This window comes from Hermetia illucens, chromosome 4, assembly GCF_905115235.1.
Source record: "Hermetia illucens chromosome 4, iHerIll2.2.curated.20191125, whole genome shotgun sequence".
Classification (NCBI taxonomy): domain Eukaryota; kingdom Metazoa; phylum Arthropoda; class Insecta; order Diptera; family Stratiomyidae; genus Hermetia; species Hermetia illucens.
Genome location: NC_051852.1, coordinates 87,573,235 through 87,591,248, shown reverse-complemented (window position 1 = coordinate 87,591,248; position 18,014 = coordinate 87,573,235). Strand labels below are relative to the sequence as shown.

At 37.1% G+C, this 18,014-nt stretch overlaps 1 protein-coding gene across 3 annotated transcripts; it reads right to left on the bottom strand.

The window, feature by feature from the left end:
• Nucleotides 1-7,055: 7,055 nt before the first annotated feature.
• On the bottom strand, nucleotides 7,056-17,979 carry LOC119654814 (DNA cross-link repair 1A protein-like). 3 transcript variants are annotated; one of them, XM_038060370.1, is made up of 6 exons: nucleotides 17,822-17,979; nucleotides 16,400-17,759; nucleotides 8,464-8,575; nucleotides 7,952-8,402; nucleotides 7,770-7,884; nucleotides 7,056-7,650 (listed from the first exon to the last, which is right to left on the bottom strand). In XM_038060370.1, the coding sequence occupies exons 1-6, from the start codon at nucleotides 17,909-17,911 to the stop codon at nucleotides 7,271-7,273; spliced, it is 2,508 nt and encodes an 835-aa protein (XP_037916298.1). In that variant the 5' UTR covers nucleotides 17,912-17,979; the 3' UTR covers nucleotides 7,056-7,270. The 3 variants fall into 3 exon arrangements, with proteins under 3 accessions (XP_037916298.1, XP_037916299.1, XP_037916300.1); XM_038060371.1 differs by having other exon boundaries at nucleotides 16,400-17,750; XM_038060372.1 differs by having other exon boundaries at nucleotides 16,400-17,775; nucleotides 17,822-17,941.
• Between the last annotated feature and the right edge of the window lie 35 nt (nucleotides 17,980-18,014).

Here is an 18,014-nt window from a genome sequence, read left to right as displayed (position 1 = left end):
CTCGGAGTGAAAATTATGTGAAAAACGGGAAATTACGTGGGCCCTTGTCATTCCCTTTTTAAGGTTTTGTGTAAAACAAAACTTTTATATACAAAGAGCAACTCATTGTCGACTGTTGTTATATCGATTATGTCAAAGCATTTGGCAGCGCCGCGTAAACGTGGCAAATTGCATTGATCGGAAACTCTGCTCATTCAAATTTTCATAACTTTATTACTCGTAGGTCACACCATCGGTAAAAAAAGAACCACAAATAACGACACAACGGAACTTGTTGTTTCTTTGGTTGCGTGTGTCGTTTTTTCGACTCATTTTATAGTGAAAAAAGACAAGTTTTATTTTTTAAATCCCGTGTAGTGAGTCTTTTATACTGAGAAAGGAGACAACAGGTCTGCAAAATACCGGCATATGAGGAATAAAAAACTCACTATTCGGCATTTAAAAAATAATGAATTATTTTTTTTTAAAAAAAGGATAACAAAATTCGTACAGAAAAATAAAATCGTGGATGGAAAATATAACTAGGATTATATTCTCTATATTTAACTAAAATAATAAAAATCATATATAAGCTTAAAAGATGTGTTTCATTGTCCATACTTGGCATAATTCAATGCTTTAGTTATATTCGAACGGACATCAACTTTGAAATCCAGAGATTTGGTTTGGTGCCTTTCTAACTGCTTGGGCAGCAGGCTCCGAGGAGATTCTAGTAAACTAACACAAATATAACTTCGCTTTTTTTATGAAAAATCTATTCATGACGTCAACCCGTACTAATAAGCTATAGAGACTTTCCGCACTAGAAATGGATAGTATATATACGAGGATAATAATGAAAACTTCTTTCCTGTCTATTCTATGCATATTGCCAGAAATCGGTGGCCATTGTCCCTTATGGGCTTGACGGGCTATTGCCCTCGCAGGGATATATGTTCATACAGAGAGTGCTTCAAAACTACCAGACAAATTGTATGCTAGGCGGTTCCTCATGCAATTTTAAGTCCTACTCTACACAGTCAGTATTTCGTCAGTCTACAATAAGTCAATTCATCAAAAATAGACTGATGAAAAATTGTTGAGACATGGATGTAGACACCCGAATCATTCGCAAGTCACGTTTCGACTAACAACACAAAGGTAACTCCCAGTCGGACTGATAGATTTTACATCAATCATTGCCACAAACGATCAGTTTGCTTAAATTTCGTCATTCTGGGAAGCCAAACTGTTGAAATATTGATTGTCTAGAGTAAGTCTAAGCAAAAGATAGTATTTTTTCGATTGTTTAACCCTTTAATTGCCACAGGCATTTTAATCGCTTTACAACAGTAAATCATAGTACCTCCAAAACTACGATAATTGGAGCATTGAAATAAGTGTCGAATCCCAGCTAGGACTTCCATCTAAAATATGAAAACATACTTGCAAAAATATAGTAAACTGTGTAAGTAGTAACAGTTCTCAAAATGCAAAAATTGTATTTATCTCCCATAAGATTTTGCTGTTTAATCTGATTTCTTACGAATTTTGACAGACATAATGTATCTCTTTGTGAAAATCTGTCTTTCACTGTGAGAAAGTTAACATTTTATCCCGATTACACGGTTACATATTTTGAAATGTGATCATAAAAACAAGAAAAATCTAAATTTCTTACAGTAACCAATAAATTTATTTTCAGTGGGCAAAAAGACAACGGATACTATAATGAATTGAAATTGCATTCCGAGTGTTTTTATTTAGTTTCCTTTATGAAAATGTTAGAAGTAACCACCGCCTACTCTTAAAAATAAGTTTTTTTTTCTGAAATTACATATTGGTTTTGATAGCCAACTCCTTTTAAGGATCTTAGGATGTCCTTACGAGACATTTCTTTCAACTACACTTACAGGAAGTGGTCTAGTGGATTTACATTAGGTGATCTTGCAAGACATCTTACTGACCCATAACAGTCTATCCATTGTTCACGATATTATTCATTAGGAGGAAAGGATGTAATCTCCATGAAATTAAGTGGATGCATAACTTCCTGTTTAAACCACATCCATCTCTCTGCTAAGTGACATATTTTCTAATAAATGCAGCTAGGCATCCTGCAAAAAAGGTTTAAGCCTTACTCATGTCAATCATGTTAACAGCAATATAATGGCCTGTAAGTTGATCTCCAATAATTCCTGCTCCAGCGTTTAAAATCTATCGGTGGTTAGAATACTAGACTGTCAAACGAAAGGACGAGTCTCAAATCTCATTGGTGGCAGCGGAATTTGTATCGTGACCTGACGTCGGATACCAATCGACTCAGCTGTGAATGAATGCCTGAGTCAAATCAGTGTAATAATCACGGGCGCACGCAATGCTCACTACATTGCCAGGGTACTGTTAGCCTAAGTTGCGGCTTTGGATAAAGTGCTCTAACACACTTCAAAAGACTGATCCAATTGGATTGTTGCACCAACGATTATTCGATGGTAAATATAAAATTTTTAGTGAAGTTTCGATTGTCTCTAATTCGTTGTTGCACGCAAAAATATACTCCATTTTGACTTGGAATGGAAAGAATAAACTTTTATATGTCAGATTGTTTCCGAGTTATGTTCAGGGCCGTTAACAGAAAATCCGGGCTCGGAGTGAAAATTATGTGAAAAACGGGAAATTACGTGGGCCCTTGTCATTCCCTTTTTAAGGTTTTGTGTAAAACAAAACTTTTATATACAAAGAGCAACTCATTGTCGACTGTTGTTATATCGATTATGTCAAAGCATTTGGCAGCGCCGCGTAAACGTGGCAAATTGCATTGATCGGAAACTCTGCTCATTCAAATTTTCATAACTTTATTACTCGTAGGTCACACCATCGGTAAAAAAAGAACCACAAATAACGACACAACGGAACTTGTTGTTTCTTTGGTTGCGTGTGTCGTTTTTTCGACTCATTTTATAGTGAAAAAAGACAAGTTTTATTTTTTAAATCCCGTGTAGTGAGTCTTTTATACTGAGAAAGGAGACAACAGGTCTGCAAAATACCGGCATATGAGGAATAAAAAACTCACTATTCGGCATTTAAAAAATAAAATTTGTTTTTTTGTTCATTACAACTTGTTGTGTTTGTATCAACAACGATACATTTATGCATCTGAATTGGCTATTGCAATTTGCTGTTAAGTGGATATTTATATTTGAATTGCATATGATGGGTGGTACGCACATAAGTACGTATAAATGTTGTCCCTGTGAGTAATGCCATTATTACACACATATACACTTGTGGATTGCAAAACAATCATAATATCTTGTCATCTTTATTTGTTTTTCCGCTACCTAAGTTTGTGTTGACTTTCTCGGCAAATTAAATTCAGAATAGTTATTCCTGAGGCTTATTTGATTTTATTTATTTGTTTAATTTCACGCACAAACCTCAATTTTATAGTAACATTAAATTAACAGGAAATAGGTACGAAACAAGATATTAAGGTACAAAGGAAGATGCAGTTTATGTAAATGTCGATGTTTCTAAATCATCAGTGGCTGTAGTCGCAAGAAAATTCAGTATGGTTCGTGATAAAGCAGAAGTTTTTCAGAGTAGTTGGGAAAACCGCAAAGGTGCAACTTCCCAGAGAATTTTGGATGACGCTTTCATTGAGGTATCACATCATACACTACTCAGACATCTGTATGAAAACGAATTGAAATGCGGTAGACTAGCTAAAAGCATCGGCGATTGTTATGGGCCTGCTTGCAAAAGGATAAGGATAAATTGGTTAAAAATGATTCTTCTGGATTTTTCGAATTGCCAATTCTGACTTCTTTTCAATTTGTTGTACGTCATCGTTAGCAATGAATGGAATGGTTTCTAGAGGCAATGCCTGGCGTGGTAAATTATGTTCAGAGAAGAGAGGGTAAGGCTTTTCTGATGACTATATGGTTGAAAAGGTCAAATATCTGCCAGCATTAATAATTTGGAGCTGCATTCCTGAAGGACCTTATCCAATACATTTTATTGAAGGTACGGTGCGATTTTGCTGGCAGTTTATCATAATAGAAAACGTCTTTGGGCCATATATCAAGAAGAAGTTTCCGCGGATAGAATATACCTTCATGCAAGATGGTCCGCCTGCATACATCCAGAGCTAGTATAAATTATCTAAACTCAGTGGATCTGGATTTCCCGCCTTGTCCCGAGGATTCTTTAAATTTAATTCCGATAGATAATTGTTGGGCTTAATTGAAACACAAGGTATTTTACTACGGAAACATTATGCTTACAAATTTTAAGGGAAACATTAAGGACATATGATACAACAACAGTAATTAGAAATTTTATTCGCGGTATACCTGATCGCATAAGAGATGTAATCAAAAATGGCGGCGGGCTTACGAAGTATTAAATTTAAGGAGCTGCTGAGCTTCAACAATTTACACAAGTGTGTCAATTAATTAAATCATATTTTGTTAATAAAAATTGAAACTGAAAACTTCACTTTTTATTGCTGCTCGAAGCTGAAATTTTGCATATTTTCTTAGCTTTCACAATTCAATGGACAAACATTGTATATGGGATTTGTATATGGCGACTTGATACGTAGATACATTTGTGCAGATGATGATGAATGCAATGTAAAAATGTCAAATGGTAATCAGTTTTACTTTAGTTCTGGATTCAAATCAAGTTGAAAATAATTGTCGGTAGATCTCAGTTTTATCATCTATCTTTCACTGGCCAACAGTTCTGTTCACGGCTGTTATGTATGAATGCAACAAATTGAAATATCTTATCCACATAAATGTATCCCGGTATAAGCCGTAATAATCAATCAACATTCACGTCGTCGTTTGAATAGCGGTCTTCGGTCTCTTCGTAATTACTATCCGTTCGCCGCAGATTCTTTATATATCCTTCTCTCTTTTATGTAACGAATACAAGAAACACTATTTTGAAGTATTGTGGTATAACAAAACAAAGAAAATCGATTCTGTTAATTTCTACAGAGGCCTACTCCTTTAATTTGCTACAACCACAATTCAGACCACTCGCTCTGTAGCATCATTCGTTTGACAAAATTCAGACTATGACAATTTTATCCAAAAATTACAAAAAAAAAATAAATGGCTTTTTAAGGTGTTGTAGAAAAAAACTTGAATGAAATCCGTGATAATCACTAACAAGAAGTTTGATGGAAAGGTTGAAATTGTGGGCCAACAGACATTTGGTGAATGTAACTCTTTTGCATTGCATTTTAGAGGGGAGGGGTTCTCAAACATGCTTTATTCGCAGAGGATTCATGAACAACTTGTCGGGAATTTCCAACTCGACTTGCTGTAACAGGAATGTGAGGAAATGGGAGGAAGCTTAATAAATGGATGCCGGGTGGTTTGGATAGAAATCAGAAATCACCCAACGTTCGAATGCAGGTCACATAATAGATCTGGCGAAAATTAGACGAGCTCGGTTATGAAATTATTCCTCATTCTCCATACTTGGCAGACCTTTCGCTCAAATACTACTTCAAACTTTTCAACAATTCTCTTGTGGTTGAAAGCTTTCAACCGTTAAGATTGGCTTCTAAGAGTTTAGAAGCCCCTAGAATGCAAAACAGACTTGATTGAAAGGTTTCTTCTTGATAAAATTATGGTTGAATTGAAAATAACATAAGTGTACTTAAAGTTTATAGTTGCAAAAGGGAATTTATTTGTATGCAAACCAATAAATATTATCCAATATTTTGACGAAGATCGTGTATATCAACTGAAATTGAGTTGAAAACGGCTATTAAAATTTTATTGTACGTATATCACTACTTAGAAAAATAGAGATCTCTTGAGCGTTTGATATTTTTTTCGGTTGTCCCTTGCTCTTGATACGGCAATGTATTACTTTTCATTGTTGCAGTTTTTGGTGCAACATCAATTGCTAATTTGGTTCGCTCTACTGATGAACCTTAAAGAGAATTGCAAAAGAATAGAAAAAACTTTAAGATGTCTTCCCAAAATGTTTTTTTTACCTTACCGTAGAATCCCGATAACTCCTATGGTCAAGGAACTGACAATTTGGTACGAAATATTGGGACTCAAGGGACCGGCAAATTTGTACGAATTAGCTAGAAAAACGGATAATCAATTATCGGGATTCCACTGTATTTAATTTGAAGCGAAAACGAATTGACAAAATGATAACAAGTGTGAAGGCACTGAGTTTTAAAACATTACAAAAGCGAAATTATACAACAATCAAATTCAATCTGAGCTTTGAAGTGTATTAGAGCACTTCATTCAAAACTGTATTGATACACTACAGGTTTAAATTACCCTGTTGTAGGCAATGCGTTGAGCATTGCGCTTGCCCGTGAATATTACCCTAATTTAACTTGTGTACAACAGCCTAGAAAGGGATAACACTATCGCGATGGAATGAAAATGTTTTCAAGATGCGGGCCATGGTGGATGAAAGAACAATTTATAAAATATGAAGGCGAATTCAATTCACTAATTGCAATCCAAGAACAGCGCAAAATTACTGAAATAAATAGGCGACATAGAGGATAACAAAGTGAAACTAACACCTTACACAGGCATCATGCGCATGTCCAGGATTTACGGATTGCTAGAAACTCATAAACCTGATTTACCTGTAAAGGTTATTATATTGTGCACAGGTAGTCCTGCTTATTTAGTTTTGCAGCGAATGGTATGGACTTCTAACCACTTAGTCACTGGCACTTTCCAGAAATCGGTCCTTGATAATCTCAAGTTTCTACATGGTGGATAACAACACTTTTTTGTACTGAAGGTAGATGATGCTGTCTAGAAATTTAATTCATATTGTACCTTAAAGCCAATTATATAGCATAGCCAGCAGTTGCATTGTGAAAGAACAGAACGAACTTTATGTCTTCGTGAACTGCTTTTATTGGTTGTAAATTTTCAACCTTACCGGCATATCAATAATAATATTTATACATGTTCTAAACATTCAATTGGAAATCTAGAACGAATTAACGAAGTGATAGCTAAACGAATTCATACTTTTCCTATGAAGAAAACTGCTTTGTTTATCATAATAGTAAATTTATTACTTTTCCTCTTAACTGCAGTATAAAATTTCTAATAAATTCAAACACACACATATCACATTTCGTACATACAAATAGCCTTAATCTTATTATAGGCACCAATTTTTTTTTCAATGTCAATATCTATGCATGCGACAATTAAAATACATGTTGTCATTCTCGGATATCACTGAATAGATAGCTTGTAAACGCTGTTTATATTCATTCCATCCAATCACTAATGGTTTCTGCTAAATCTTTATTCTTTTGTTTGGATGTCACGTTTGTTGTTAACGTGGCATCCAAGACACCCAAATCATCGTCGCTATCATATTGTTTAGCTTCATCTATTTCCTTTATCTCGCGTGATGTACTTGATGGCAATTCTTTGCGTGAATCGTTGATCTGTATGAAATTTGTTATAGACCTTTGATATCCTTTTTGCCATATCCTCAACTCATTTTTGTACCAACTTCGTGGTATTTTACTAGTTTGACTGATGTCACTTCCTGATGGTACTGTACTAATGATTTTAGAAGGTTGCAGAAAACGCACAAACCGACGAAGTTCGTCGTAGCTCGAATGTTCGGAATATTCAATGCCTAAAGCATACAATATATGTTACAGCCTCCGAAAAAGTTTTGTTAAGTTTTGCAGTAGTTTGAAATTAATTTCATTTCCCTACAACCTACACATACAACATACTAAAAATCGAGCTCACCAACTATGTTAATTTGTCCACGGTACTGAGGTTTCGATTTTTTTTCCCAACCGCTTGCTCGGATCGCAAATATCATGTTGAACTCAGAAAATTGATCTAAATATTCTCTGAGATACTAAAGTCAAAGAAAAAATCATCACTTGTTATCAACTAGTTAAATACTAATAAAGATGAATGCTTACTTGGTAAGACAGATTCCCAATTGATAGAATATGCATATCAGCACCACGTGGATTATTGACCAAAAATTGCAAAGATTCCTGGTTTCCTATGGCTTCCAGCGCCTTCCTTCTATTTTCATCAGTCCAGACCTTAAATTTATATTTTTCGGCTATACTTGTCCACATTCTTTCTTTGCCAATCACATAAGATCCAAAAATATAAAGTATTTTTTCACCAATATGCTTTTCTTGAAAGTCATCGATAGCACATTTCGCTTCGAAAATGCTTTCACTTTGTGATTTGAAAACATATTTGCTTGATAGGTAGGTTGTGTCTAGATAAATGGTTTGGATGTGATTATTCCAAAATACTGGGCCTTCTTCCATTTGAGGTGACGCGCGAAAATCGCCTGTGTGTAGAGTGCAAAGGCCGCTTTTGAATTTGAATATAAACATCAGAGCGCCGGGACAACTAAAGTCAAACACTAAATAAATAAAATATATTTTGTCATATTATAATAAATGTTTCTTACTGATTGGCATCCGTAGCTATGACTTCGATATCGTTGATAGTTATCGGCTTCCCAATATCAATGATGTGGAGATATTCCGGTTTTGTGCGTAGAAATGTTGTTACCAGTCTCGCTATATTATCAAAGTTATATAAACATTTTCATTATTTGATGAAAGCAAAAGCTGGTTGAACAAGATTCGAAATGGAAAAAACGTATTTTTATGTCATCAAACCGAACTGTTATGCCAACTAGAAATGTGTTGCGATGTAATCATGGAACATGTCTACATATACTGCTTTTATTGTTCGGTCTAGTTAAACAAAATAATGTTTTGGATCGCCCTTAACTCGGCAAAGGTCAGTAGCCACCCTTGTCAATGCCTAAATCAAGTCGATTCACACTTCCCAAGATAACCCCCGGATAACCATTACCAAACCTTCGGGTGGTGAACAAAGGTATGCAGTGCCTCAACGCACAGTTTAATACAGAGACTACTAAATCTCACAAGAGGTGTAGATTGTACCCACCCATATGTAATGGGACAACACAATGGATTAAAAGCAAAGGTGACAAACTAGTCATACTGGGAAATCAATCCTCTCAGAATGTTGGTCCTAACGATTCTGGGGAAGAACTTTTATTGTATTTAATCGACCCCTATAGTAGCAGGTAGGTTACAAGATCACCACTATCGATCAAAGACAAAATCTAAAATACAGAAAACACTACGTTGACAGCAAAGGAATGAAAACCTATTAAAAATTTCGCGAAAACGCTTCAGAAAAATGAAATAAGTCGGAAAACCGGAAGCTGGACGCTTCAGTTATGAAAGGTTTTGTGTATTTTTTTTATAAAATATTTGAGTGAACATTTGTCTCATTAGCACTTAGCACGTAATATATGCATATATTATGTGAGAATATCCACTTTCGCGTGATACTGACATTCAAAGTTTGAATTTGCACACAAGCAGCAAATTAGACCTATTATAACTTTGTTAGCAAAGGTACGACCCCATATACGCGACGAGATGCGGCCACAAACTGCACTGTCTGTCAAAATATCTTTTTATGGTTTTGTGGGCTGCAATACACATTTGAGCGACACTGCGTGACGCGACATCCAGCTAAACGATGCGATGCGGCTGAGTTGCCTGGAAGAGAATATTTTGAAGTGTCGAATGTCATTTCCATATAAAAAACTCAGGTGACTGCTACGATTTTTTAGTTTTAGTTTGTGTCCACCTGTTAAAATGTCAAAATGTGAAGTTGTTTGGAGTTGGTTGCCGCGCTAGCGCAATATAGGAATGCCGCCTCGCGGTAGTTGTGATGAATGTGGTGTCGCCTCGCGTAGTGCATATGGGGTCGTATCTTTATAGTGCGATTTCCACCAAACTTGATAGGATCATGGTCTATGTTATTGCTTATATTGCTACAAAATTTTATGATTCTAGGGTGAACTTAAGGGGTTTTACTCTCAATTACTAAACATTACAGTAATATACAGTTATTAATGTTATTTAAATAGATATCGGTATTGAAGGTATTTCGGAGCCTAGGCACCATATATACTCCCCACCTTTCCAACAAATAACAAAACTAAGACCGGTTTCGCAAAGTACTATCCAAGATCTTTCATTTGATACTCTACATGACTATATTTGATAGAAAAAAATTACAGTCCTTTTGCATGTATGGCGACCCACTTAAATTCGACGTAAAATGATATAACTAACTGTATGCATTAGCGTTCGCGGTTCCCACCTTTTCCTTAAATTTGGTGTCAATCACTATAACCGTTTCCGAGAAAAAAGTGTGTGATAGACAAATCAATTTTAATAAGGTTTTGTTTTATACGAAACCTTAAAAGGAGGGACTTAGGGAGAAAAGCCCAACGGGATAGAAAAACTTTACGTTATAGGAGACCCAAATTAAAGAACTTTAGTAGAAAAACGAAATCCTAAAGAGAACATCTTAGTGAAGTGCAGTAGTTGCAGTGAAGAATGAAGAAGAACTAGCTAAATAAAGTCAATGGATCTTGCAAAAAGAAGAGTTTCTAAGAAAAGAAAGACAGAATTGTCATCTAAAATTATAAGACAAAGCGCAGTGAAAACCGATAAAGCAAAAACGCAACCAAATTGAATGTGACATTTCCCTCGCCGATAATTATCAATAAAATCGGTAAACACCTAAAAGTTAAAAACTTACTATTGGCAGCCATGATTAGAGAATGCTCAATAATTGCTCTAAACATTAATATATGGAAAGGACCCACTGTAGAAGCAAACGAAAACAGGACCTTCTCGACTGAAGACTATATATAGAAAAAATCCAATGATACACGTATGAAGATAAAAACAACAAACCTCTCCCAACTTCTCTAAAAGAAACATTGCAGAAGATATTTTTTTGTAAAAGACTTAAAGGGGAAAAAATTAAATATCTTAAATGCAGTGAATATACTGAAAAAAAGAAAAAAATTCTAACGAAAAGGAAGAAATAATAATTAACAAGCGAGCACTTCCAAGCTCGACAACACTGAAGATCCAAATAAAATTTATAGCTTAAGAGCAATCCTTAGCATGAAGGTCAAAGTACAAGCAAGATGCACTAACCAAAAATAATGACGATGGTAACCTTGCCTTATTTTAGAAACCCACCTTATGAAAGAAAACCGTGGTTTTTCCTCAGAGCACGTAACACATTCCAGCCAGCAAGCTAGAGGGGATCTGCGCCTATTGTTAAAGAAGATAAGATGAAGATGGGGATGTATAATTTTTGTTTTAAGGAGGTATCTGTTACCAAGCCCAGAAAATTTTAGAAGAAAAACTTCAGTTAGTGACTATTGGTGTACAAATGTTTAACAAAAATGTGATTTTTTAAGAATATGAGTGAGTTCTGAACAATTGGAAAGAAACTTCCTTTCTCGTTTTTTGACCCACGGTTCGTTCTGTTCTGGGCTAGAAACCCAAAATTCAAAAAATAGACGACTTGCGGTTTTATCCAGGGCAGAAGCAACTCATTAATGATGTTGAAATTTAAAAATTTGGTAGAGCGTGGTAGCTAGTTTCTAGGAGGATAGTAGTCATGATGATGATGAAAAAATGGAGCAACTGCTTGGGCATTCAATTGCAGACAACGACAACTCAACATTGCACTTTCAGACTTATCATTAAATTTATACTTATCATCATGAAATGCGTTTGATTCTAGGATCTGAAAATACAACTTACATTCGAGAAGTCCTTTAGAAAATCATATTTTAGACAACACGAGGGCCAACTATTCTTTCACAATAACCTGTGTAACAAAATGCATGAATTTTATGAGGGCATTTTATCAATTTTACCAGATCCGGGTAGCTCAGTGGTTAGTTTGCTAGGCTGTGGTAGCTGAAGATTCGCGTCTCACTGATTGCAGAGGAATGTATGGTAAATATCGTATACCAGTCGACTCAGCTATGAATGAGCATCTGAGCCAAATCAGGATAATAATGACGGCCAAGCGCAATGCTACAGTCCACCCAAATTCAATTGAATTGTTGCGCCAATGATTATTATTATTCTACCAAGCGTAGTTTCCTCATTCATTTTGCGGAGTTGTACAACTATTATCAAAGTTGAGAAAAAATGGATATATGTAAACTGCAGATCATAAACCGTTTTCATATTAAGTGTGTTTATTTTATTTTCTAGAATTATAACTCCTTATATGTTATTTGGACGATACATATCATGAGCGATAAATTAGCAACAACAACAACAATTTTAGAACTCTGAAAACACTATTCGTCTTTCATCTTCATCGTCATCAACGATGCAACAACTCGTGTCCAGTGTAGGTCTGCCTCCCATTCGAAACATCCCGGTTTTGCACCAATTTATACTAACACAGCATCTCCAATAACCATCTGGCGTTCTGGTTATGCCATCGCAAGGTCTACCATGCCTTTCTTTTCTATCGTGGACATTGTCCTGATAAACTTTTAAGAATGGTCATCGTGTGGATAAGATGATCCGCCCACCGCAGCCTATTGAGCCGGATTTTATACACAATCAATGTAGGGTACGAAATCATCCACCCGGAATCGTAAGGGACAAAAGGTGACTAAGACTTCGCTAAGAATCCAGATCTACGAAAGTACATTAAGACATCATTGTCCTGCATAGAAGGAGCTTTGATTGTTTTCGAGCAAAACAGTTTGAAATAAGCTCTTTTGGCTGCCATCTTGGCTGGAAGTGATCCTGCTGCTTTTTGCTAATTACTCAGGGTCAACCCATTCTGTTTCGGAATTTCTTGGTGTATGCCAATAGGAAGCTGAGAAAAATCAGGATGGTTGTGAGCGCATTCCTCATAGAATATGCATTGGGGAATCTTTACACAGTACAAACTATAAGTGTTCGTGACGGAAGCCACGCGCAAACTTTGAAGATTCGCCCTAATTGTATCAGCATACTACACTATTCAGCAAGCCATAAAGAAACAAAACATATGGCTATTAAATACCAATTTTTTTTAATTTGCACCAGGAATAGATTCGGAGGATGGAGATAAATATGTATTGTTGCCATAAACCCTTATATAGTGTATATTTCATCAGTCATCCCTACGCACCATCTTTGTTGGCTTCTGCTTCAGCTCCCTCTAGGACTTCTTGAGAAGCTCCTACATTGGAAAGTGGAGTTTACATTTTTTTTCACCGAATATAGTCATGTGGGATATCAAATGAAAGGGCTCGATTAGTACTATATGAAACGTGCTCTAACGCACTTCAAGGCCCTGATCCAATATGGATTGTTGCGCCAACGATTATTATTATTATTATTATGCACAATATCTTAAAAACTGGATGTTTCTATCATTTCTTAACGCGCAGCACATGCATTTAGTATGCTAGATTATTCTCTTGAAGGTGACTTTCTACGAATGCAAAAGAAACAATTATTTTAATAACATGTATTAGCTGACAGAGGTACTACGGGATGCCATAGAAACAAAAGAAATAGTACTGTGTGGATTTTTTGATATCGAAGGAACATTCGACAACACATCGCATACAGATATACAAGATGTCTTGAGCCGCAAGGGAGTGGGAAACACCCTGGCGTTCTAGATGGGCAAAATGCTAGAAAGCAGGCAAATAGGAGTACCGGCAGGTACAGACTCTATTGTCATGAACACTACTCAAGGCGGGGTACTATCGCCGCTGATGTGGAGTATGGTAGTGGACGAACTCCTGGACGTGCTAACAAATACTGGAATATAAGTCCAGGGTTACGCGGACGACATTGTTTTAATCTGTAGGGGCAAATACGAAGATACCCTATGTGATAGAATCCAAACTGGACTAAGGGTTACTAGTGCCTGGTCCAGGAAAGTGGGACTGTGAATCATTCCGCCAAAACCACCCAGTCAACGAGAAACAGAGGTGAAATATTTCGGAATTACGCCAGACCAAAAATTAGTCTGGAAGACACATTTCGGAAACACTTGTCGGAAAGTCACGCAGACTCTGATGACTTGTAGATCGATAGCAGGAAAAAATGGGGTTGTAGTCCAAAAATACTACTTTGGATATATACTGCAATAGTAAGGCCAATGATTACCTATGGAGCGGTAATCTGGGCAGAAAGAAGCGAAACCAGCACACACGCCAGGGAATTATATAAGCTCCAAATTCTAACTTGCGTGTGTATCAGTGGGACAATGAGGACATGCCCAATGGTATCCCTGGAGGTCCTTCTGGGATTAACCCCTATCCATCTGCGCATACAGATGCAGGCAAGGAGGGCAATATTCAGGATGGCCGGGAGTATCAGTGAGGCAGGAATGCCTTGAGAGACTGAATTTACTCGGTTCGTCCAACAAGGTCTGGATACTTTGGGTTCCAGGCCATGCTGGGTTGGAAGGCAACGAGACAGCGGATGAACTAGCCAAGAAGGGAGCAGGGACGCCTTTACACGGGCCAGAACCCTTCTGTAGAATAGGAAACGGTTTCAGGGCTACGACGGAAATGAAGAGGAACGATTGAGGGAACTATACTGGACGGGCCTACCAGGAATGGAGGCCTACGAACCCATGCACACAAAGGATTGTTTAAACCTCATCAAAAAGAACCTCCGAATCATAGTGGGAATTCTCACTGGCCATTGTCGGCTGAACTATCACCTAGGGAAACTAGGGATATCTACGGACACTGCCTGCAGGTTTTATGAGGAGTATGACAAAACCTCTATACATGTCCTGGGACAGTGTCCGGCACTTCTGCAAAGTAGGTCGAGGTATCTGGGAGAACACTTAATACCAGACGCAAAGCTGAAAGATCTGGAAGTAGGGAACATACTAAAATTCTTCATAGGCCTGCTTGAGATACTATGATCAATAGATACACTATAACAAGTAAAAGGGGCACAATAGTTCTTTAAGGACGCGGTGCGACTTTCCCTTAACAGAATAATAATAATATTAGGATTTGAGCTAAATTTTCCAGCATTGTGCTAAATATTATGGATTATATTTGTACTTCTGGAATGAATTTTACAAGTGTTGGCGAAAACATTTCAAAATATAATAATGTATAATACGATTATTGAATTTATTTGGGTTCCCATCACTAGCTACCACTAGTGGCAAATAACGTCAGACTCTAGCTAACGGCAACTAATTATAAATTACTAATCAATACCTTTCATTTAATAGCCCATATGGGTGCATTTTGAAAAAAAGGGGTTGACGTAGGCTAATCAATCCTAAATTTAATATAAAATGACATCATTTTGCAAGTAGAGTTCATACCTCCAACATTACCATCGAGTGTCGTGACACAAAGCGAAATAGCCTCCGAATAAACTGCAAGTGACAGAAAGGTAAGCACTAAAATGATTTTAAAAAAACTCTTATTTTACGAACTTCCGAAAGCTGATCTGATTAAGAAAAAAATAGAAATGCCATCAGTCTGATGTCATTCAAGTTCCTCACCGGTAATGATGGTCGACATGACTTCTCTTCTGCTTGGAGGAAGAGTACGTATCCGCATGTTACGGTGACTCGAAATTTCATTCACAAGAGGAGGAACTTCATCGAATGCGATACGGCTAAAATACTTATCACGCTCCTTTGAAACATCGCGAACGACCTGCATAGCACCCGAGAAAAGAGCATTTTTGTTAGCAATGCTCATCGATATTCTCAGGCCGGTTACTCAGTGTACCTGCCTTCCCATAAGTAAGATGGATCTCCCACTGACGAGCATCTGTTGGATCACACAAGCGGTCGATGTTGAACTTAGGCGGTCAGAGCTCTCCAGTCTTGCTAGAAGTGGCGGACGCAACACGCAAGCGAATGTAATAATAGTAATAACTTCATTCAAGATCGTAACGGTACACCACAGTACACTGTAGGAGGCAATGTGGTCAGCACTGCGCTCGCCTGAGATTATTACCCTGATTTGACTCACGTGTCTAACCACTCAGCTATTCGGATAACGAACGTAAGCGACCATCAAATGGTAATGGTAAGGAGCACTCTCCAGAGTCTCACCATCTTACTTCGATTAGGCCCAGAATATCTAACTAATTTCGTTGGAATTCCCGCTCGAGTTGGAGAAAGCGACGTTTCCTTAGCAGTAAAGTTTCGTAATGTGAGTGTATTCTTAAGCCCCCAACCCGGCAGCGAAATCCTTATTTTCAACTTTTGTATAGCTCTGCCCAAATGAGTATGAGCATTCCCTACCCTCGTGTTCATTCTAGAGTTTTCAGGTCTAGGATGAACGCAAATCCCTCACCAAACTTGTTTCGGTGATTTGTGAAAGCATGGGATCGAAAATGTTCGGTTTCTGAGAGCAATAAGACTGGGTAATTGGAGGCGATATCGAAATGTTAAAATTTCTAAATGCAGATACAATAAACCAATACATTATGCAAGCATGGCTTTTTAATAAATTTGAATCAACTTACCACTTATTGCCGATAAAAAGACGGGTTTCGTGAACTTCTTTGACAACCCAATATAATGGTCTGCATGGAAGTGGGTTAGAAAATAATGTGTAACACCTTCAATTTCTCCATAACGGAATGCGTCCACCGCAAATGTTGTATTTTCCACAACTTTGTAGGAAGGGCATTCGCCCTTTTTCCGCTTCGCTTTTTTTATTGGGCTTGTCTTGCCGTTTTTCCGTCTATGTGTACCACTTGTAATTGCAGGGGAGACTATTTGACCATTGTTTTTCAGAGCTTTTTTCTCAGGAATTTCATAACTACATAAATCTATAACACATTCAGCATCTTTGGATTTTGCAGCTGTGGACGTTGTGCTTTCACTCGTAGTGAATGGAAGACGTTTTCGAACGCGTCCAACATTTCTAATCATTGGACTAGGACCTGTTGATTCAGAATCGAAAAGAGATGTATTCTGAGAAGCTGTACGGGAGACTGTCTGCGGAATTATATTCTCTTTTATCGCAGGTTCAATTTCGGGAATATTATACGTTTTGGAAGTTCCAGCCAAGTTTATTAGTGCATTAGTAGGATTTTGTTCCTTGGATTGCGTTGCGTTTTGTTTTGAAGAAGTTGATGATTGTCTTTCACTCGATAATGTGTGCGACAAAGTTTCAAGGTACTCAAGGAGCTTGGGAATATTTTCTGCGGTTTCCTTATCCACCAGGGATGTTGACTTCAATTCTGATTTTACTTCATCTGTGTTAATAAATTTACTGTTTAGATTCTTCGGTCGAAGTCTCCTACGAGCAGGGCTTTCTTGAAGAGAAGATTCTTTGAATGTATCAAAATATCCAATATTTTCTGACTGATCAATTGTCTTAAAATATTTGTGTATAGACTGTTGACTAGCTGGCATGTGCTTAGCCGAAAAAGTCTTGAGGTTGGTGCTCTTTGTAAGTTTCCGAGTAGTTGATATTTTTTCTACCTTTACTTCATCTCCTTTAATTCGTCTTTTTGATTTACGAATGGGAGTTTGTGGAGTGGCATTCGAAGCAGTTGAAGATTGGCGGCGTATTTTTTTCACGCTTTTCTTAATTGGCTGGAATATGTCTTCATCTTCCGAGGAGATGTTAATTGTGTCGATAATTATATTTGGTGGACCCTCACCCTCTTTCACCCCTTCAAGGGATGATGGGACTTGATTTTTCAATTCATCGATACTTTTCACACGGATTGTCTTCATAATTGAGGATGGAATTGCCACCATTGACTCATTTGGTTCTATACCAGTTGGTAATTTAGGTGGAACAAATTGGTTGTCATTTGCGTCAAGAGTAAGCTCCTTTTCACTGAGATATCCGTTTCTTCCCTGTAACCTCTAACAATGTAAACAACTAGAGTTTGTTATTAAACTAAGCCGAACGAGTAGAAACTCTTTACCTTAGTTTTCCTTAGCGATAGCGATAGGCTACTGGAAGCTTTTGATGGGATAGGTGTCAACGAGAATATTTCATCACCTTTCGCCATCATTAATCTGAATCCCTACATAAAATAGTAAAGTCCACCAATAGAAAACTTATCATATTTGGCGGGCAATAACAAAAGCACTATCTTTTTGACAGCTACAGCGGGA